This window comes from Zeus faber (genome assembly GCF_960531495.2).
Source record: "Zeus faber genome assembly, chromosome: 1".
NCBI classification, from domain to species: Eukaryota; Metazoa; Chordata; class Actinopteri; order Zeiformes; family Zeidae; genus Zeus; species Zeus faber.
The window spans coordinates 12,340,926-12,364,346 of record NC_137193.1 but is presented as its reverse complement, the minus strand read 5'-3'; the positions used below and the strand labels follow the sequence as shown (position 1 = coordinate 12,364,346).

The following is a 23,421-nucleotide window of genomic DNA, read 5'->3' as shown; positions in this document are numbered from 1 at the left end:
AGGTGTAGGATCCTCCAGAGGCTTGCAGTTGTGCATAAACCTACTATTGGGCCACCTCTAACCAATGCTCACAAGCAGAAACGGTTGCAGTGAGCCCCGAAATACATGAAGACTCATTTTCAAACAGTCTTGTTTACTGATGAGTGCCGTGCAACCCTGGATGGTGCAGATGGATGGAGTAGTGGATGGTTGGTGGATGGCCACCAGGTCCCAACAAGGCTGCCACATCAGCAAGGAGGTGGCGGAGTCATGTTTTGGGCCGGAATCATGGGGGGAGAGCTGGTAGGGCCCATTGGGGCCCCTGAAGGTGTGAAAATGACCTCGGCAAAGTATATAGAGTTTGTGACTGAGCACTTTCTTCCCTGGTACAAAAAGAAGAACCGTGCCTTCCGTAGCAAAATCATCTTCATGCCTGACAATGCACCACCTCATGCTGCAAAGAATACCTCTGTGTCATTAGCTGCTATGGGCATAAAAGGAGAGAAACTCATGGTGTGGCCCCCATCCTCCCCTGACCTCAACCCTATAGAGAACCTTTGGAGCATCCTCAAGCAAAAGATCTATGAGGGTGGGAGGCAGTTGGCATCAAAACAGCAGCTCTGGGAGGCTGTTCTGACATCCTGCAAAGAAATTCAAGCAGAAACTCTCCAAAAACTCACAAGTTCAACTGATGCAATAATAGTGAAGGTGATATCAAAGAAGGCTCCTATGTCCACATGTAACTTGTCCTGTTAAGATGTTTTTGATTGAAATAGCTTTTGATTTCAGTAAATATGACCTCCTAATGCTGCACATTCAACAAATGACCATTTTCAGTTCTTTACAACCTATAAAATGTTTTGAAACGCTGTTGTGCATAATAATCTGGAACAGTGCATTTTGAGTTTTTTATTTTTGAAAAAAATACTGTTATCATTGGGAGGTTTGTTCAATAACATTCGAATTATACCCTAACGCTTGATGACTTGAAATTATGCTGACTGTCATTTGCGTCGATTTTTTAGGAAAACCAGACAAAAATATCACTTGCATAATAATTTCGAACGCGGTGTATATTACGGAGGTTTACAGTAGTGGTTGAATTTACATAATTAGTGCTGCCTTTTTCTTTGAATAACATTTGAGTCACATTTTCAAAAAGTTTATTTTCCATGAAATAGGGCTGGACCATATGGGCAAAAATGTTTTCACGATATTTTTTTTGTATTGATTCACAATAGATAATTATCACGATACACACACACCAAATGATAATAATAATAATAATAATAATAACAATAATGCTGAATTTAGTTTTAAGTGCATTCTCATGGCTTTACCTTAAAACACAGAATAAATAAAATAAAAAATATGTAAACTAAAAAGAGAAACAAATAATATACAAATCTATCAGGGCTGCAGATATTTCTCTATTATCCCATTCGCACTCTGCAGGTGTGGGAACCCTGACGCGCCCGTGCGCTCCGGGGCCATCAGAATGGCCTCCAGCCGTTTCCTCTACCACCCGGTCCTGGAAACCGTGGAACCAACGGGACCGGTGGGAAAGCGTGAAGGGGTACCCTGGGCCACGGCCGGCGCGCAAACGCGTCCACGCCCAGCGGAGGAAACGTCCCGCGGGCGCAGTGGGAAGCGGAGAGCGCGCCGTGCGTTTCCGCGCGCGGCAAACGGATCCACCGCTGTTTCGCCGAACCCGTTTGATCCCACACGACGAGCTGGGAGGGAGGAGGGAGGAGGGAGGAGGGAGGAGGGGAGCTCTTTTTCCAGTTGATGGCGAAACCCAGACTCGAAAGGTGCGTCACCGGTGTCCTCGTCCGTAGCGACGAGCCCCGAGCGGAGCCGTTTCGACACACGCGGAAAAGGTGCGTGGGGCCGAGGGATTACCGAGCCGGTTGTGCTGGTATTTGATTCAATGGAACAAGAAGCGCAGGGACTTCCTGTGCTTCATAGTGATGGAGACGCGGAAACGTGCGTCTTTCGGGTCTGTGGAACCGAACCAGTTCCCCCGGTGAACACCTTCCAGCACCTGTCTTATCGTCGGCGTTTGGAGGGGCCCTCCTTTCCATGGACGCTTTGTTGAGCGGCGATAGATCGAGGATGGGCCTCATTCCGTCAAATAGGGGGTGGTCAGGATGAGAACCCAGTTGCAGACCCACGGTTAGGGAACACCACAGGGGGTGAAAACCAGGGAATGAGGGTCCAGGGAAACCGGCAGGGCGCCAGGGTCCAAGGGAACGGGCAACAGACAGGGGATCAGGACTGTGACGGGGAAGACAGGAGACTGACGACCAGGCGGGGAAGCCGGACTCAGGGAGCAGGAGCAGGAGCGGGAGCAGGGGAGTGATGGGCTGGGACACCGACGTAGATAAGTCGCCATTTGGGAGGGCGGTGCTCCTAAACGTGACGCTGGGGGGCGCTCATCCTCTCACACACCGGAGGGTGACGAGAGGAGAGGCCGAGCGCTGGCGCCTCGTGTGCGCTGTCCACGCAAGGCTTGTAGTGAGGTGTGTGTGTGGGAGATTTGACTTAATGGGAGGGGAAAACCGCCGCTTAGGTGCCATGAACCCGTGCTGCCTATTAACCGAGGCGGTAATGGACGCCGGCTCACACGGTGTGGGGGACAAATGTACAACAGCTGTGTCGACAGACTGAGTTTCAGCAGGAGGACAGCTGTTAAGTTGATGTTTGTGTTTTATATCAATACAGTTTACATACAGAGCATTTCCCAAAGAGCAGGGGCAGGAGGAGCAGGGGCAGGAGGAGCAGGGGCAGAAGGGCGGGATGTGGCTGCCGGCAGCGACCGGTAGAGAGGGCGCGCCCCACGCTGCGACCGGGCCACATGCCGTCGGATCTTCTCCACTTCTTCCGTCGTTCTCTGCATGTGCTCCACCAGTGATTGGAGGTGGGGCTCGAAGAAGCCGTCCGGCTCGATAGGGCCGTCCAGGATCTCCTTTTTCATGGAGTCATGGGATGGAGGAGGAGAGGTGCAGCCAGGCGTTCCGGTCAATCAGCAGCTGCCATGCCGCAATGCGGGGCGGTGGAGACTGCAACTGAGGCAATCGGGTCTAGGGTGGCGCTGGCGGCTTTGCCGAGCTCGGGTTCGGCGGCCACCTTTGTCATGGAATACGCCAGCAGCACGACGTTGTTCGCTGCCACTGAGGCTTGGAAGGCGCATTGGTGAGACCGGTCGGAATATCTGGGCATGTTCTCACCCCCGATACCGACACCAGGCATGGATACAACGGAGGGACGGGAGGAAAACCGTGCCCCGTAAAGTCTTTCACCTTGGTGATGCGCGCGTAGGGGGAGGCTGGAGGGTTCAGCTCCTCGGGCTCAGCCGTCTCCCCCAAACTGGTACGCCTTGATGGCGGGGAAACGGGGCTAGACGGGGTTGCGTCAGCCCATCTGGGCCCATGTCGTACGGTGGAAGTGGGGCTTGCGCCGGAGGAACGGCGAGGTTTTTATACCCTGCCGCCCTCTCTACTACTCCAGGGAGCTCCCGGAGGAGGGAGCCTCCAGCTGGCAGGGATGTTGACGCCGGGATGGGGACCTCAGCGAAAGTCGAGCGTACATCCGGCAGGGGGCGACCCGCATGGAGGTTCCGTGGACCCCGGCCCGGCGTGGAAGAGGTCGAGCGCTTCGTTCAGGGGTTAGTGGTCCTGGGCAGGAACTTCTTCCTCTGAATCGGCCACAGCCGCAAAAGCGTCGGCCCTGCGCTGCTTCTCCGCCAGAGGAAGGTGCTTGTAGAAGGTCCGATGCAGGACTCACAGCGTGGGGCGCGGGTAGTAGCTCTGGGCGTATGCTGTCTCGCACACTGGACACACGTCAACCCCGCTCGGCGAAGTCATTTCTTTCTTCTGTTGAATGTTGCCGCGTGGCTGAAGAAAAAATGGGAGCCGATTGAAGGTCGCACCCGCTATTCATACGCAAGGTGCGTCCGTAGGTGGGCGTGGATTAAAATATTTCAGGGAATAAAACCCACTGGCGACAGCCTTAAAGGGCGGAGCTTATACGAAATAGGACGATAGTTGGTAAAGTCGAACCACGACCGTCTACACCGTACACTTGACACGTGCAAACTGAATAAGAACCTGCACATTTACACTGTATAGTAAATCGCATGATGACGTCACAAAGCGTCTTCATGTTAATCTCATCTCGTTCATTTTGTTTTACGAAGAGCGGTATGTCAGTCAAGCAGGACCACTTGCAATCTGGTAGGGTTTCACTCATCTCTGCTTCGTATGGTTGTTCGTGACAAATACCGGTTCAAACGAGACGTGAACCCTGCTCGTAGCTTCCGCTGTTCTCCTGTTTCAAATAGTTTAGGATTTCAAAACTCAAGGAGAATTTTTCCTGAATGGGCTGGATCCCCGATTGATATATAACAGGGAGGAACATCTAATCACTTCAAGCAACGGTTCATCAGTTTTAAAAAATGAGGGCCTGCCTCCGACTCCCTCCTGTGCCTCCCAATCCTTCCCAGCACTCGTCGGTTCCCTGACCCCTTGGACTCCGGTTGTTCCATGTTTTCATGTTTTCATGTTTTTTTTTTCATGTTTTGGATCAGTAAGTTGATGTGACAGGCAAAACAAAACTGAGGGACACAAATAATCGTATTTTAATTAACAACGATGTTTTTATATTTTATTTGTGCTATGTGGCTGGTGGAACAGATATAGCTAAAGTTTGTCAAAGTAACTCAATCACATTGAGAAAAATGCAGAACCTCCGTGAGCCAGTCTGAGATGACATGTTGTAATGTCGCGTTCACAAAGCTGGAATTTGGAACGAGCTTGTACGCGAGGCCTGGAGCAAGCCCGGACCTCTGAGGAGTGGACAAAAATAGTCATATGGTGGGATGAGTCTCCCTTCGCTCCACATCCCACAGACTCCACATGGATTCACGTTCAGAGAAAGTGAAAGGCACTCCCCCCCCCCCCCAGCCTTTCAGATCGGTTCGGCCGTGTTTTCTTCTGTCTCTGCAGGTGCGAAATTGGAGACCTTTTTTTTTTTCCTCTGATCTAATCTTCACACACGCAAAAAAAAGATTATTAGAGCTGGCCTCGGAATGGGAATATTAAACGAGATGTTCTTCGTTCCTTCTATTGAGCAAAATGAGCATCGCATCAGGACCATTCGTACCTTGTTGTGCTGTAAAATCGTCGATATTACCCTCACAAGATCACAAAACTGGTGTCAGTGTGTGGTGAAACTGCACCTCAGTCTTTTTTTCTGGTTTGTCTTTCTTTTTTTTTTTTATGTCTATGGTCATAAAATCGTAGGAGTGTTCTTAAAAAAAATAAAAACGGGGTCTTGTGGTCTTCCATCAATAGATCACAACCGTTCAGCGTGGATACTTAATTTTCTAACAATCAAAATAGACAATACATTTCAATAAACAATTAAAATTTAAATGATGCCCAGTAATGTCCTCAGCATTTCCTGTTTATCCTCCGATCCACTGGATTCAAATGGACATTCAGCTGTCGTTGGTTTCACACCATTCAAAAGTTTTCCACTATAAATGGCAAATACAGGAAAAAAACAATGGCACATTTCTCACAAACTGAAACAAATACAGCTTTTAAAGCTTCAAACACAGTACAACACAATACAAAGAGACCTCCCTTTTTTTGGAGGGTAGGCTCATAAATAAAAAGTAGGAGTCCAAAAAGCACCCGTCATGTGTCTCTTCAATATATTCAATATTGTACTTTTTAAAGACCAAAGACAATCTTATACAATACACCAGCAGCGAATGGAAGGGAAGGGAAACCTCAGATGTTTCCTCCAACGTCACCTTTTTAAAGAATTTGCGGGACACCAAAAGCAAGACAAGGCTTGGCTCTAAATCCCATCCACCCCTCTCGCCGCTGGCCCGGGGAAAGTTCCAAACGGATGGACGGATTGTTTTCCAGCTCCGGGTTGGAGACAGGCCTTCCTTTACCAGGCACCTAAGATACAAACATCTTCCCAGTTGCCATTGAGATACATGGAGCTTCTTCTCAGCGCTAAACCTGCATCCTCCACTACATTTACATCACTTCCACAAGTGTGCGACCACCGCTTTCCCCATTTGACGTCCATCTCATAGAGAACCAAAGGAATGAACGAATAAAGCATTATTATTATTTTTTTAGCACACCTATTTCCCATCTGGTTTTCTTATTTCCCAGCAGGTTGACCCTCCTCAACCGGAGCTAGCACATCATGGCAGGGCAGCAGGCAGCGATCGGGTCTTTAAGGCCTTGTAAATAAATAAATTATGCCTATGGATGTTATAAGCTTGTGCCCACGTTTCTCCCTTCACCTCATCTCACTTAGAAATAGCAGCATCTTTGAAAGCTACGTTTGTAGTCCATAAATGTGTCCATCGGTCAAAGTGTTTTACATTGGTGGCATCTGGTGACATCTTGCCGAACTACACCACAGGACAGAGTACAGAACCCTATGCAGGTGGAAAACCAACAAAATCCTTTGCAGGTGGATGTCTTTGTTAGGCAGTGCCATAGCTCACAGTTGGCGACAGGCTTTCTTGCGTTTCCGTTTTGAGTCGTCGTATGCACGCTACAGTTTTGAACTGCGGGAGGTACAATGGACGAAAGCCCCCCCTGGACCCCGACGCTTGCTCATCAGGGTTTTTTGGCCCATCTTCCGTCCTGAGAAGTACGTCGGGTTCCACGGAACAGTCTGAAACTACACTCGTCAGCAGTGCGATGTCCATTCCGCCCCTTTCTCCCTCCTTGTCCTCTCCCTCGCTTTCCCCCTCCTCCGCTGGGTAGTCCATCCCCAGATAAAACAGGTCCTTCTCCCCCCTGACCCCCTCGTCCTCCTCTTCCTGCTCCGAAGTCTCGGAGAACCCCTCCTCCACGGAGTTGAAGGAGCGGGAGCGGCGCGGGTCGTCGGCCACGCCGTCCCGGCAGCTCTCCAGCTCCCACAGGCCTCCGGGGAAGGAGCCCGAAATGTCTGAGTTGTTCGCCGAGAAGTTCCCCTCGTCGCTGGAGCTGCTGCCGCCGCCACCGCCACCGCCGCCGCCGCCCTCCTTGTAGCTAAGGCAGACGGGCAGCCGGTCCTGCTTGGGGTCGGCGTGGAGCACGGTGGCGTAGGCCACAGACGACTGGGCGGAGCTGTCCACCGATCCGGCGCCCGCGGCCTGGAGCGCGCTCAGCCCCGAGGCCGAGCCCGGAGGTGGGGAGAGGTCGTAGGCCGGGTCCAGGGCAAAGGAGATGGACGGGATCTGGACCACGGCAGTGGTGAGAGTTGGGACGTCGGTCTTATCCACTATCACCACTTTGGACACCGTCTCTGCCGGCGGCAGGAGGGGCCAGGCCGGGAGACCCTCTGGGAGGCGGAACAGGTGGTCGATTGCGTCGGCCTGGAGAGAGAAAACACAAAGTGGTAAAGGACAAGTCCTAAAAATTCAATTCAGCGCGTGCAGTAATAACAGAAGGGGGGAAACACAGTGTGTAGATGAATAACAGTAGTTAGTGACGCCAAAGTTTATGCAAATCTAATGGGCTTTTAGTATGCGAACAAGGGTTATATTAAGTGAGTACGTTGACATTGCCTTACTCACCTTACCCATGAAGGTAACAATACAAAAGTTTAATTGTGCCATTACCGAGAAAAATACCCTTTCTTCATTAACCTTTTCCCTGCAATTTCAAATTCAATCTGAAAGACAAACAAGAGAACCGTGACTGTGCGTGAGTGCGTTTTTACCTTTTTGAAGTCCAGACCTTTGGCCCAGGAGCAGTTGTTGGGGTTGGGCACGTCCTTCCACACAAACCTCTTCATCCTGGGAAGCAGACAGTGGAGTTATCAGCCTGCAGCTCCCTCTCTCTCTGCAGAGAGAGAGGGAGAGAGAGAGAGATCTCTCTCCCTCTCTCTCTCTCTCTCTCTCTCTCTCCCTCTCCCTCGCTCTCTCTCTCTCTCGCTCTCTCTCTCTCTCTCTCTCTAAGTCCGACATGATAGCTCTCTGAAACAAGCAAATTATCCCGACGCAAAGGCCGGTGAATTCCTAACAGAAGCTTTTGGACTTTTTGGTCTCCACGGTATATGCATTGGTTAAAACTGAGGTCCGTTCTTACTGGTTTTGAGAGAGGACCAGAGTGACCAGCAGCACGACGGAGAGGAAGGTGATGATCATCAGAAGCATGTAGGCCGCAGGGTCCCCTCGAGTTGCTGGTCATTGAATTAAAAACAAGCACATTTTTCCCAAACACATTGGTAATTTTATGGTAAAAAACAAGGCATTTACGTCAACGTACGCCGCCATATTGCTCAAGGACACTAGAAGTGGAGTTTACCTATGGTGTACACCGGCTCCCCTTCTGCATCGGCAAACACCGGGTACAAGCTGAAGCCGTACATCTCAGAGTCAAAAAAATCCCCTGTGAGAGGGCATTGTTGTGGTTAGCTTTCTCATCTGCTTTAAAGCACAAGAGCCTAGTTACAGTAAACGGGGAACAGCTGGAGCTGCAATGTCAATGGCGTTGCATTCCAAGTTACCTCTCAGGTACTGGGTGTGTTGGGTGTAAGGGAGCCTGGCCCAGGTTTCTCCGCTTTGGCTGCTGTGTCTGTCTTGGTCCTGCTGTCTGTGTGCGGACCACTGGACCACCATGGCGAGGGGCGTGGAGCTGTTGTCCAGCAGGCTCCAGTACAGAGACACACACGTACTGTTGATCACCGTCACATGGAACAGCCGCACGCAGGGGCCTGCACAGAGGAAAATAGCAGTGGATTAGTAAACCAATAACCAAGCCACTTGTGTTCATTTGCTGCGACAGTATAGTGACCATATCCAATACTTTGATATTTTTCTTTCTTTTTGGGATGCAATGTTTCTCTGGAGTGTCAATTTTCAGGGGTATCAGTCAAAAATCACAGCACTGTATTAGAAGAGGAACATCAAATGTCAAAACATGAAAAGCAAGCAGGTCACCAAATGTGCCTACTCCCTGTATTACACAAAAATGTACTTATGTTATACTTATTACTACTTCATAAAAAGCTTCAAATTGCATGATTTGCACTGCAAGTTTGGCTGGTATAGTTTTTTCCATGTTTGCAGTGAGGTAATATTGTTTACTTGTTACTTGTTTACCTCTAGTAATAATATTATTATGTTATGTTTATTATTTTATATTTATTACTTATATAATATATTAAAAAAATATATAATATTTTAATATTTTTTACTTTAACACATGTATTTCTGATATTCATCATTTCTTGATTTTGTGTGCGTACCTTTTTTCTGCCTTTCATTGACATTTTTGCTGTTATTACTTGAATGTTGAAGCTGTGAAGCAATGAAGAAAGGACGGATCGAAAATCTAGAGTCATCTACTGCTTTCCAAAATGATGGCAGGTCCCGCCTCCCTCAATCGTTGTAGAATGACATTATAGTCTAAAATGTGTCTGAATGCGGTTGTTCGTCCTAATATTTGGGACCGAAATACACAACTTAAGTCGGTGTGATCTCAACGTTACTATACAAAACGTTATTTGATGAAGAAGGCATCATCTGGTTCTCAGCTGGGGGTGGAGGCAGGGCAGAATGATCCATCATATACGGTCATTCAGTATTTTGTTTTGTTTTGTTTTTCAGGGCGAGTGCCGTGTTCCCTCAAGTTCTCGGAAAATCGACGGAAGCTTTCGGCGAAAAAAAAATCTAAAAAACAGAATAACACGGGACACTTGCCAAAAAGCTGTTTGATGACATTTACAAAATGTGGGGTCTAATTGGAGAAGCGGCGGCACAAACACACACCTCCCAGAGAGGATGTGAGGTTTATTGTCATTAGGAGCACCATCCTTGCTTTTTCGATTAGAGTGCCTCGCCGGGGCTAATGGCTTGTCCGTCAGCCGCTCTGCTCTCTCAGAAAACATGTGTGTCATTGTTTAATGTGGGGCTGTTAATGCCTCTCCGTGGCAAATACCGGAGCGCGTTGCAGTCTCGCTGCCGGATCTACTATATGTGGGAGCTACCGTTGTAGTTTTTGGATTGCACCTAATAGTTCCTAAAAGCTTCTTCAATTTCTAACAACAACAAAAAAAAAAAAAGCTGAAATGGGTAATGATGAAAAAATAAGTAAGTAATGCAATGAAAAGTTCAGGTTAGTCAACCTCGGTTACAGTGGGATATTTCTCCAAAAACATATCAGGCAGGAAGAGAACAGGCACTGCTCAGTGGGAGTTAGTTGCACGGGTGGTGACATTATTATCTACTCTGTTAGTAAAAAGGCCCCAATTAGCAGTGAAAATAGCTGTTTATCTCCATGTTTGTATAGAACTTGACTTCCTTTTCATTATTTGCACAGAGGTCATGGACACGCTCCGTGGACCGCGAGGTCACCTCATGGACTATGAACCCTGGTCCATGGTCCATGAGGTGACCTGACGGACCAATGACTTCTCCATAATTAAACTGGAATATTGCAGTTCTTCGCACTGTACGCCGCCATTTTATTCTTTGTCTTAGTCGTATTATTGTCGATAAAAGGTCCTTTCGTGTTTCATATTCTATTCAAACAACTCGCTGCACAGCTTCTTTCTCCATCTCCGACAGAGATGCTTCATATTAGTAATGGACCGATACTAGTTGTTCCACCACTGATACCGACTCCAAAATCCAACCTTTGAGTATTGGCCCATGTGATCTGCTTTTACTGAACCGAACGGACTTAGACCATTCGTTTGGGACGTCGTTAGAGCATAACGATTCACTGTAATCCACTCTCTATCAGAGACATCCACAATACCTCTCTGGGTGTCACAAAATAATAACAATAAAATAACAATATCTGTCATGTTGTTTATTTCTCTTGAGCGAGTATTGAATGAATGAGTTTCGGTCTATTGGACCTGTGTTTCAGTGCTCATATCGTAATCTTAATAATTAAGAGAGATATGTAATCATCAGACGACTGAACTCTTTCCCTAAAGGTGTAAAGGAAGGTTTTTCTTTATTTTTTGGGAGCTGGTAAAACAAAAACTCCTCCTCAAAATTTGCCTTCCTCACCTTGAGCCCTGGGTCTGAACACTGAAGTGCCGGAATCAGTGATTCACATTTTAAATGACACAGAGAATATTTGACACTCTCACTCTCTCTCTCCCCCGCGACTCACGGTTTGTCTGTCTCTGCAGTGTCATTTTGGTGTTTTTGGCAGAGCTCCCCAGGGCGTTGTAGGCCTGCACGGTCACAGTGCGGAGCTCCTGGTTCCACTCGAAGCTGTACGCGGCGCCCGCCTCTATTTCCTCGCTGAAGACGAGGCCCCCGGGGGCCTGGTGCTGCACGACAAAGCCATCCACGCAGTAGGATTGACTCGCTATAGGGAGCGGCTGCCAGGAGAGAAGAGGGGGAGAAAGAGGACAGATTATTGGGTGAGTATTTTTGACGGTTTCGACGTTTGTTTTTGTTGTTGTTGTCGTATTTCTGTACGTTTAAACAGCTGCTCTGGTGTGCGCGCACCTTAAAGAGCAGTGTGACGTTGGTGAGGTTCCTGTACGGATCGTCCTGAAGAACCCTCCAGAAATCTGGACCGTTCTCGGGAGCTAAGAGAGAAAACACAGTTTGCAACAAATGCATTCACATTGTGTGTGTGTGTGTGTGTGTGTGTGTGTGTGGGGATTTTTTGCTGGAGATGGATAGAAATAAATGGTCAGATATGATTACATTGGCTGCTAAGAGGTTACATTAGCCAGCAAATAAGATCCTATCTTCCTGCAAATGAGATGCAGCCTTTTTTTTTTTAACCCAAATTCTCCAAATAAACAGCCAATTGGTTGGTAGCTCAGAATAGTTTGGTTCCTTTGAAAAAAACAACCTGTAAAGTAGTTACTCAGAAACCAGGGGGGCCAATACAAATCTGACTTGTTTGACATCAGAAATTAAAAAGGGAAAAAGTCAAGAGCTCTTTTTTTAATAATCTAGTAATTCTTTGTCAGTGGGCGTCGGAATTAACTGGATTTGAATCGTTCTTTTCAGAGAGTTAAAAATGAAGAATGATAAATAGATTTGAAGCCTGATATTAATGATAAATATTTCGATCATATTTCATGAGTCAGAAATATTAGTTTTATTTGATTAAACTAGTGCGTTAGCCTCATGTTACACTGTGCACTACTGTGTAGTTCCACGTCATTCATCTCACATGGATTCTTTGACATACTGTACTGTAGGCTTTAGATATAGTCCTTAGAATACACTGAAGTTTAGGGCATGAGAAATAAACAAAGAAAAAAACAGAAAAATAAATAAATTATGAAATTAATTAATCACATGATATTGGTGCGATTGACCAGTACGAAAAATTTTCCTTTCAAGAAGTAGTGTATCATCAAATTATAACATAATTTGATTATTGAGAACAGAAACAATAACCTATTATCACAATAATCTTCACCAAAATGTATTAAATGGCATTTTCACCATACATGTATGTTTGGGTTGTAAATCAAAATTATTTCTGATGGACAACTCCTTGATTTACGTTAAAACTATCTTTATTTATTTTGCATCATTTGAGTTTGGAAGTCTGGGCTCTCCTGCTCTTGACTCCTGCGAGGCGTACGGAAAACATAGGCTTCGTCCCAATGGATAGAAGAGTAGAGTGCGACAGGTGGATGCACGAGAGGTGGAGGGAGCAAAGCAGGTCGAGCAGGAGAGCAGGCTGCTTTAACAGGACGACCCATAAGGGCGTGGAAGCATGTGGCGCAGTCAAGTTGTCTGACAGAACTAGCTCGGCAAGCTATACATTATTATTATTAACATCATCATTTAAAAGTGTTCCCAGCCCCAAAATAAGCATCTAACGTACCTCTGCTGTTTTGGGGCGTGGAGTAGACGGCGTCGCTCCAGTCACTCCAGTATCCAGTGCCGTTGGTGTGAATGCAGCGAACCTGCACCACGTAGACTCTGCACATGTCTGGCACGGCAACTTCCGCCCGCGAAAGCCGCGTCAGACTCTGAACCTGAAAGCAACAACATTTTCCCAGAAAAAAAAACAAAAAACATTTTGGCCCAGATATTAGAAAAGATTAAAAAAAAAAAATACACTGACTCATGGATTTATTTTTTTCCCCCTCTCGATCGTTACGCTATTACCCACCCCGACGGGCCCGTCCAATATTTAGCCTATCAAAAAGAGCTATTAATGTAACATCTCATTGGGAAAAGGGGTCATCTCAGAGTGTTGTTGCCAAATTCTGAGAAAAATGCATTAAACAACGAAACAGAAACGAAGCCTCATACCAGCATATGTCAAAATGAACATGGTGGGTCAAAGGAAATCGTAATGTGAAAATACAGTTCTATTGTTAAGCTGTGCCAGCTGAGTCTCTGTGTGCTTGTTTATTTGTTTATTTCATCTCTCTAAACGTCATTGTGTTTTTAGGAACAGGGTAATGTTTGAGGACGATTTCATTTTAATCTGAAATAATTTGAAAATAAATCCACTTTCCTACAAACCACAAAAGGAACGGGGAGCTTGAAAAAAACTAAGCAGGAGAAAAGCAAAGACGGCCGTGGATGTAGATCGGTTTAAGGCCCACGTCGCTCTGACTGAAGAGCAGGGCCTTCCAAAAAGGATTCCGTTTTTTTTTTTTTTAAAAGAGCTCACCGTCCACTCCGGCTGGGCTCGCACGGCAGAGTGGTATCGGAACTGACACTGGAGGCCCTCCACGGGCAGGAAGGGAGGCTCCCACGTCACCGCCAGGACCCCGCTGCTCAGACTCATCGCCCTCACGTTGGACGGCATGTGTGGCTTCACTAAGCAGGGAATTGGAGATAGATTGATAGATAGGCAGACAGACGGACGGACGGACACAATTTAAAAAAAATTGGCAATATACAATGAACCTAAAAATGAATGAATTAATAAATGAAGAGAACTTCAAGTTAAATGTAATGAAGTGCAGATGGACAACGAATCCCAATATATCCAGTATGGGCTCACAGCTATATTCGGGGAATACGTTGGAAATGTGAAGCACTTTCTGTTGCGCTTGCTTTCCCGCCTTCCCTCTCGCTCACCGTGGTCGGTGGGCGTCACGTAGACGGGCCTGGAGCGCACGGGGCCCAGCGGGGAGTTCACCTCCAGCCAGAGCTTGTAGCAGCTCATCCTCAGCGGCTGGATGGTGCAGCTCCGCGTCCTCTGGCCCAGCTTTCCCGACCTGCACGTGGCCTGGCCCGGCTCGCCCAGCGCCACGCCCGCCCGCTCCCTGCCCTCCATCACGTCGCACAGCAGGTCCGCCCACCTGCGATGGAGACGACGTGGAAATGAACCGATGGTACCAGTCCACCTGAATCTTTTCACTTCTAACCCTAACGGCTTTGGCTTAATAATGCCAGACGCACATATTTGTCTGTCTGTCTGTCTGTCTGTTTGTCGATCACTCCCCTTGACACGATTAAAATGTTTGATTCACTAATATGTTTGTCTTCATTTACTGTCTGTCTATCTATCTGTCTATCTGTCTGGTCATGATCAACGAGCAGCACGACCACAGATCTACGTATAAAATCCACCACCCTTCCAAATACATCCCTTCATTCCATATCCCTTGGATGGAACCTTATGGATGAATTACAGTTTTGTGCATATGTAGTTACAGCTTATCAAGATAATTTGCAAAAGTATTAAATGTGTTTTTTGAATACTAAGCAAATGTTACACTAAAGTGAAGTATAGGGGTCTCCATCTCCTTTATGTAGAATACATAGTGATCATCATCGATCTATTCCCTGTTTAGTGAAACTACATATGCCATCCATCTATCTAACTGTCTAACTGTCTGTCTGTCTGTCTGTCTGTCTCTCTATCTGTCTCTCTACTTGTTCAACATTTTGTTCTCACGTTCTTTCTAATTCCGAAATTAAATTAAATGAAATTGACCTGAATGAGAAATTCAGCCTGGTCAACTGGTTGTTTTTCCAGCTGCAGGTCATCGCGTCGATGTCGCCGTTGGTCTCACATTTTATTTCGATGGCCGCACCTGTTATTCACCATTAGACACATTCGATTTCAGATACGTAGACGCCGCTGTTCCTTTTCAAAAACGTTTTTACAAAACATTATTTGTTGAATAGTGGGCGCTGCCTGTTGAAAAACCATTTCTCAGTATTGTAACGCAACATAGAAACCATAATGGGAGACTTGAAGGGACGACCGTGGTTATGTCCAATTTCAAATGAACAACAGTCAATTGGTAAGTCATATGTGGGGCATATATAAGTTGTTTTTGTAGGGCGAATAGTTGCTAAGTAAGAGCTGGGGTCATTACATGGTGTATGCTCATCTACTTTTTGTGCACCAGCTCCCACCTTCTACGAAGATCTGGCTGTAGGGGATGTTCCACTCTTGAGTGCACTGCAGGAGGTCGTACATCCTCTTCTGTGATGGACGCACCGTGACTTGGCTCACCTGATCATCGACAGTGATGAGAAGGAGTCAAAATTTTGTGACCCGGAAAATGACGCTTTTGAACTTATCACTCATAGCTAACTACAGAAAACGCTTGCAGCCAGTTGTGTTCATGGTTGTAATTATGGGGGGTGATCCCCCTAATTAAGACTTGGAGGGGTCGAAACATTTATATATCCTTCTTACCTGTTATCGTAAAACATTGCAATATATTTCGCATGTCCATGCTTGGAAGAATCTTGTAATAGGATTTCACCCTTAAAGTGGACCATACCATTACGCTGAGCATCGCACTCAGCGGTGCAGCTCCGCAGTGGAGGGTGGGATTTCTCCAAACACAACAATTAAAAACAGTGTGTTTTTTTAATGTAGATTTATTTATTTTCCTCCGTTTTCTAATTGAATTAAACTAAAAAAGCCCTGTAACGGGGACACTTTCTCAGTCACTGCCCTCCCTCCCCCACAGATCCAGTGAGAAAGTACGTACCCACTGGTTGACTGGTCTGTACTGGTCGTGGGGAAGCTCGTTGAAGTTGAGCATCCAGGTGGCCGCGCTTGCGTTGGTGCTGCGGTCGTTAAACACGCAATACACCGTCACGTTCTCCCCTGGTTTCGCCACAACTTTCTCGGGGATGTAGCTGACGGCTGAAAAATAAATAAATAAATAAATAAACATTTTGAACTAAGTTGAGCTTAAAGTTGAGTTCTAATGAATTCCTTCGTAATGAATCACGGTGTTATTTGTTTGCGGCTCCTGTCTATTAAGCGACTCTGCTCACAAGGTTCTTTTTCGTTGAAGCCTACCCCCTGAAAGACCAAAAAGCCAAAGAAAACAAGAAGCACTGCTGAAACAACACCTGTAGCGTAACGCATTCGCACGTCAACCCTCTCACAAAAGATGACTGAGTTCTTGGATGAGTCATAGCCGACGTTGTCGCAATTTCTCTTCTTTCACTCCGGTTCACTCCTCCTCTATTTTGAGTGTGGATTTGAGGCCGATCAGATTGCAAAACTGTCGGGGTTTGAGATGCGACCGTATTGTCTCACTGCCTCCACGGGGAACAAACTGTATAGCCTCCCAATTAGTTGCCATAGAAACGCCCACCTTGAAACCTCCGCGGCTGCATCGTGACAATCAACCTGACTCATATCCGAAACTTACGCGAGCCGATGGTGGAGAGTCACAATTCAAAAAACAAAAAATTATCTTATTTTGCGTCATCGCGAGGTACAGATTCTGATTAGTTGGTGAATATTGGTTGAGAAGAGAAGAGAAAAAACAAGAGAAAATGGGAAAACAGGGAGAGATTTCCAGGCGACAAGCGCTTACCGAGAAACATTGTGAAATAATGGTTGTTTTAGCTCAGAGGTCTCTGCCATGTTTGCGTGTGTGTGTGTGTGTGTGTGTGTGTGTGTCTGCGTTCACGTCTCACTTTCTTGCCTCTCACACACGTCCCAGTAAAGCGTATTGTCTCTGTCTGGCAGACTTGGTCCAATAACACAAGACAGTAAATTAGACGCCCTCTTGAAACTGCAGTGGTGGTGGTGGTGGTCACCGACCTTGGCCGATTGAGGTCAACCACATTGGAATGAGCGCTCCGTTAATGATCCGGGTTAATGAGCACGTGTGGGCTAGGGCCGGTTTGATAGTTGGCGGTGACGTGCCGTTAAATCCACCCAAGAGAGAGAGAGTAATAAAGGTCACTGTTGAATAACGCTGGTGAGTGGATGCATTCAAAGGCGACAGCATCGGCAGCGGCTGGAGAAAGCTCTGAGGTGTGGGAGTGAGGGTGGGACGAAACACAAAAGGCAGCGATGCTGAGATTGAGTTGGACTTCAGGCAGGTACGGGATATTTAAAAAGGATGTCTGGTGCTAATGTGATCGCGTTGGCCCGGGCTCCATGCGAGAGCAATCTCATCTAAAGTGAGTGAGATACGATGGAGGATTATGGCAACCTTGGGACATCTTAGTAAGCAATGACGCTGTTTTACCTCCGCAAATTGCAATTATAATACGATTAAAGAACATTTACAGAGCCTGTCTGGGATGAAAGGCTTCCAAACATCCAGTAACACCATCTAGTTGCTGGAAAGGGTATAACTGAATACCTTGAGCGATTAAGAGCGTCACTCATTATTCAATTTGGACAAAAACAAATGTATAAAGTGAGTGTGATGTAGTGAGGACTTGTGGTTCTTACTGTCCAGATAGATGTGGTGGGGCTGGCTCCAGTCGCTCCAGAGGAGAGGGCGGGCGGAGCCCGAGCAGCGAGCCTGCACGGTGTAGTTCAGCCGGGACCTCAGATCCAGAGACACCCTGGGCTCCCCGGACACGTTCAACACCTGGAGACACACACGGACACATGCACGCACACACACACACACACACACACACACACACACACACACACACACACACACACACACACACACACACACACACACACACACACACACACACACACACACACACACACACACACACACACACACACACCAGAGTAGTTGTCAAGGTCAGGCTTTCTTGGAAAAATGAACAAATCTGACTCATATGTGACTCACACATGGCTCAATGTTTCAGTATGTTTTAGTATATGTTTTAGACTATATACATATATATATATATATGTATATTAAGGAGGACAGTACAGACAGACAGACAGACACAGACAGATGGTTAGACGGCCAGACAGACAGACAGACAGACAGACACAGACAGACGGTTAGACGGCCAGACAGACAGACAGACAGACAGACAGACAGACAGATAGACAGATGGATAGAAAGATAGATAAATGGATCAGACTTCTGCACACACATTCCCTTCCCCCTCCTCCTTGATTTGGTGGATCATTTGGGTGCCGTGAGTGAGACACCTACCTGCCAGACCGGGTGGGTGCTGTTGAACGTGTGCCGGACCTCGTAGCTCGCCGACAAACAGTCGGTCCATCCCAAAACCAGCTGTCCTTCAAGGGTCTGACTGTGAGACAGATTGACCGGAGGACTCGGTTTAGCTGCAGGGGGCAAAGGAAACGAGGGAGTAAGACACACTCACACACCCACTGATCTATCCCAACACTGATATGTACTTTGAATCAGACATAATAATAACCCACCTCATTGAGCTCATAATGCCACAGTACACAGAGAAACATCATCACATCCTGTCGAACACCACGAAAGGTGAAAGATCAGTCCTACAGTATTTACAGGTTACGTGGGTGGTGAGCACCATCACGCAAGGAACGTTGATATCTACCGTATGGTTATGTCAGAGTCAGTCAGTGTGTGTCAGAGCTCAATCAATTTAAACCTGAGTAGAGGACTGAAGGGAAATGGTCATTTCATCTCTCTCATCGTTTGGTCAAATTCCCCGATGTCGTTTAATCGTTCGATTCCTGTACGTAGGATCTTCACCTCGGTGTCAAAATCCAGGTATTCAATAGAGATGTTCCAGTTTCTCACACAGACGTGATGGGAAGACTGTGAGTGAAAAGTGATAAGGGAGTCCAAACAATTGTCAAGTGGAGTTTAAAAGCATGTTTTTTTTTGTTTTTTTTTAAACCAATTACGAGATATATGAGAAACTAATGTGTACAGACAGCAAAATTTCAGTGGCTTCACACTCGTGATGAAAAGTTTGACTCTTTTGAGACTCGGTTCCTGACGAGTTGCTGGGTAAAAAGAGCCGTTCACTTTCTCGTTCTGTCGGCTCGATTCCGCCGGTGGGGCGCGCTGCAAGCGAGGGAGGACTCCCGGTGAATGAGAGTCTGACTTTGAGGCTCGCGGAACGCCTGTGAGCCCGGCTGCAGCTACTGAGTCACAGACTAAACAAAGACTCATTTAAAGGATTTGTTCGCAAACTTGTGTCGGTACTTCTGCACCGTTTCTCATGGTGACAAAAATAAATGCGTAACTAATAACCTGGCACAATGACACACACACACACACACACACACACACACACACACACACACACACACACACACACACACACACACACACACACACACACACACACACACACACACACACACACACACACACACACACACACACACACACACACGCGCGCTGGTGTCAGCTGTATTCCAGTCATGCCTGCCCTTCTGGGCACTAGAGAGGAGAATGTTCCACTTTTCCTCTTATCTGTCCAGGGTAATAAGCCGTGGCTTTGGATCTCACAGACAAACACAGCAATTACCGAAAATGTTGAGGAGCTTCAAAGCAGGCTGAGTCAAATCTATTCATTAACATTGAATACCAGTCCAAGTACACACGGCATTGCAAAAGAATAAAAAAAAAAATAGAGAATGCCGGTAAGTTGTTCTGTCCTTTTCGGGACTTACTGGACATGAAATAACAGTGTTGCCAAAACAAAGAACGCAACGGCGACGACTGTAAGACAACATTTTGGAAAATTCCCCAGAAGGATTCGGTCCTTGGCTAGATTAATGTTCCAAACATTCCCACGTGTGTTATATATATATATATATTTTTTTTTTTCCGGACCGAAAACCAATTTTTTTCGTGATTTATCCCACGCCTTACCGGGACGGGGCGGAGCGCTGAGCCGGACGGGCGGGGCGGTGGCGTTGGAGACGGCGACGGCGACCACGGCGACGAAGCTCTCACTATCGCCGAGGGCCACGGAACATGTCACGGAATGTTGTGCGGCGCAGACGACGGGGTTTTCCGCCTCCGCGTCTCCCACGGCTCCACGCGCCTCCTCGCTCCGCCGCCTGTGCACCGCAGAAATGAGGGAAAATGGGAGAATGAAACCAAACAACAAGCTGCTGTATGTACAGTCACTTGTTCCATTTTATTTAGATATATTTTGAATTTATTGCCATTTCTATTTGATTTATCTTATTCACACCTGATATTATTTCATAACATTATTGAAACCATTTTGTTTTCTACTTGGGTACACAGTGTATATGTATATATTATATGTATATATACACTATATACACGGTCAAAGGTTTTAGAACAGCCTGAATTTTCCATTTTTATTTATTTATTTATTGAAGCTGTTCAAGTCCAGTGAATAACCTGAAAAAACTGAAAAATAATGTTGATTTCAGAGTTCTAAAAAAAAGCCCTATATCAGGGAGCAAGTAATGGGTTAACAACTAACAGCTGTTCTGCAGCAATGGAAGTAAATGAAGCCTTGACATTTGATGCAGACAATTCCTACACGTGTCCCAACTTTTGTTGATGACCTACAAACCCCCTGTCCATATAAAATCAGTGTCGCAGCCGACTGTTATCACTCCCTCTTTAGAACTATCTGGACAATATTGCACCGCAGGAAGTAGTATATTGCTCCTATGATTGCGTGAAAAAGTCAATATACGAAGGAAGACAGAGACGGACCATTATAACCCTTAGGGTGGCTTTCTTTCCTTCAGAGAAACTGCTCAGAAAGCCAAGGTGTCAGCGAGCACAGTTTCCTACGCCATCAAAGGGCCACTTGGAAAACCGGAGGAAACTCTGACGGGAAGAAGTCTGGAAAGACCCCAAGCCACAGCGGAATCAGAGGACGAGCCTCTGAGAGTCGACGGCGTGAAGCGGAGCTCTGCACCGGTGGAAGAGAGCGAGTCTCAGTTTCCGCTGCGGAGAGGAGACTCGGCGCTGCAGGTTCGACAGCTCCAGCGGCGGGAAAAAGCCATCGATAAGACGGCAAAGTAAGAAAAAGAGGCTCGGCCGGGCCGTGGAGCGCCGCCGGTGGACTACTGGTTTGGATTAAATTTTGTTAAACAAAAGCATGGAACAAATAAACAATTGGAGATTAAATAAAATGATCGCGTGATTAATTTTTTGTCTCCGATTGATTATTTGTTCTATGCTTTAATGTCAGAGTACATTGAGACATTCAACTGCATAAATGTCAATAAAAACTGCAAAAAATGGAGGTGTTGTAAAACTTTTGACCGGTACAGTATATTAACTGTATATATATGCAAACTTGCACATTTCCCTACTCTTGTCAGAATGTGAAGTGTTAATAAAAGGGACTTTATTGTTGATTGGTTTTCTTTTTGTTGATTGAAATTTTCCAAATTATTATAATTTTTTCTACAGTTTTTTATGATTAATTTAAGTAAACCTTTTGGTTTATTGTGTGTTGAAATTTTTTTCCATTTTTTTTGTTATAAATTTTAGGTTTATTGCATATATCTATCTATGTGTCTATATCTACAGTATATCTCTCTAGCTATCTATCTATCAGTCTGTCTGTCTGTCTCTCAATCCATCGATCTCTCTCTCTCTCTCTCTCTCTCTCTCTCTCTCTCTCTCTCTCTCTCTCTCTCTCTCTCTCTCTCTCTCTCTCTCTCTCTCTCTCTCTCTCTCTCTCTCTCTCTCTCTCTCTCTCTCTCTCTCTCTCTCTCTCTCTCTCTCTCTCTCTCTCTCTCTCTCTCTCTCTCTCTCTCTCTCTCGGCAATGGATTTTAAAGTCAGAGTCATCCTGACGTAACCTAAAGTAATCAATGACCTTAATAAACTGTTATGCTCTAGTGTCATTGATGAGGATCTCAATCTAAGTGTTATTGTGACTTAACACCAATTTACGTCCGCGTCTCTTATCGAGCGCACAAGGGTCCGTGAGTTTTTCCCAGAGCTGGAGGGCGTGGCGCCGGAGCGACAGGGTGCGACAAGGCTCCGGGCGACCCGCTTAACACCTCCCAATGTGCCCGGGCACGCACAAAACCACAGGCCACGGTTCGCCTGGGAACCAAACCTTTGCCATTCCGGTCACACACACGGGAACGCGCACCGTACATAAACAAGCCCGACCCACACAAACGCTGACGCCGCGGGCCACGTGCCCACGTCCCAACGCAACACCCCGCGTGACGAGCAGGGAGGGCGGCGGCGACGGGGCCCGGGCTTCGTACTCACCGCAGGCGATGCAGGCGGACCACCAGCGGCTCTGCCAGCGGGGCGCGAGACCTCAGATCGCAGACGAGGCTTCCCCAGCCCTCATCGATCCTGCACAGCACGTCCAAGCAGACGCCTGGAAGACAATTGGCCCCGGGCATTAATTCCGAGCACAGTACGTAAACAAATCGTGTTCATACGGTATCGCCTGTATCGAGGGCTACACCGGATGGTTTTGCTTGAAATCTCAGATTTCAGGGTATTCGTTGGGATAGTCAGCTCGAGTCGGTCGTTTTAATGTTGATGAATGGATGGAGGATCGGTATCAAGAAAAACCAGTCTGTTTAGCTCTTCGTTGTGTATTTACCCTCGCTAGACCCGCCCACAAACTCCTCGTCCGTTTTCTTGAGAGGCCATTGTGCTTGAATAGCTGTCATTCTGTTTTATGGTGTCATTTGTATATCATGTACGTGTTTTATATAGTTTATTTTGTATGGCAGCTACCTTGGCCAGGTCTCCCATGTAAAATAGATTTTTGATCTCAATGGGACTTCCTGGTTAAATAAATGTAAAAAAAATTTTAATAATAATAAATTAATAAAAAAATTTATGCACCCTGGCGGGTCATTATCATTATCATCATTATCATTATCATCACCACTAGAAGGTGTGTGGGTCAATTGGGATTCGATAAATTAAATGAGGGAAAGAGAAATAAAATACCCAAAGAAAATAAAGGTTGACACGTGAACAATGCGTGATCAAGTGCTCACGATGCTGAAAAGCCCGACGGCGGCCAAGAGCCGTTGTGCCGCGAAGGCCATTTGAGTTCTGATTGAACGCAGTGTTTTAAACTGAGCTCGGTTTTATTATCCTTCTGCTGAACGGCCAGCAGAGTCCAATATGTTAGGCCTAGGCCAGATCTAGCAACCACAAGCAACATGACAGAACAGTTTAATTACTAAATCATTTGAGGGCTAATATTGCTGGTTGGCCTGTTGTGCAATGTACAATGTGTGAGTACCCTGTTCACGGCCATTGGGAGAATTTTTTTTTTCTTTTACATTAAAAATGTACTCTATGTGTGTCGTTTGTGGTTTTCTTTATC

At 46.4% G+C, this 23,421-nt stretch overlaps 1 protein-coding gene across 1 annotated transcript in view; it reads right to left on the bottom strand.

The window, feature by feature from the left end:
- Nucleotides 1-3,000: 3,000 nt before the first annotated feature.
- lepr (leptin receptor) overlaps nt 3,001-23,421 on the bottom strand; it is a gene marked incomplete at both ends in the record, with an annotated part of 31,607 nt that continues 11,186 nt past the window's right edge. The window contains 20 exons of the mRNA XM_080006758.1: nt 3,001-3,158; nt 3,260-3,357; nt 3,766-3,875; nt 6,701-7,375; nt 7,723-7,798; nt 8,091-8,184; nt 8,310-8,393; nt 8,512-8,718; nt 11,133-11,346; nt 11,477-11,559; nt 12,825-12,978; nt 13,626-13,774; nt 14,039-14,262; nt 14,901-15,000; nt 15,329-15,428; nt 15,916-16,073; nt 17,631-17,772; nt 18,310-18,443; nt 19,981-20,171; nt 22,335-22,449. Of these exons, the coding sequence (XP_079862884.1) occupies nt 3,001-3,158; nt 3,260-3,357; nt 3,766-3,875; nt 6,701-7,375; nt 7,723-7,798; nt 8,091-8,184; nt 8,310-8,393; nt 8,512-8,718; nt 11,133-11,346; nt 11,477-11,559; nt 12,825-12,978; nt 13,626-13,774; nt 14,039-14,262; nt 14,901-15,000; nt 15,329-15,428; nt 15,916-16,073; nt 17,631-17,772; nt 18,310-18,443; nt 19,981-20,171; nt 22,335-22,449 (3,266 nt within the window). The remainder of the gene's footprint in view (nt 3,159-3,259; nt 3,358-3,765; nt 3,876-6,700; nt 7,376-7,722; nt 7,799-8,090; nt 8,185-8,309; nt 8,394-8,511; nt 8,719-11,132; nt 11,347-11,476; nt 11,560-12,824; nt 12,979-13,625; nt 13,775-14,038; nt 14,263-14,900; nt 15,001-15,328; nt 15,429-15,915; nt 16,074-17,630; nt 17,773-18,309; nt 18,444-19,980; nt 20,172-22,334; nt 22,450-23,421) is intronic.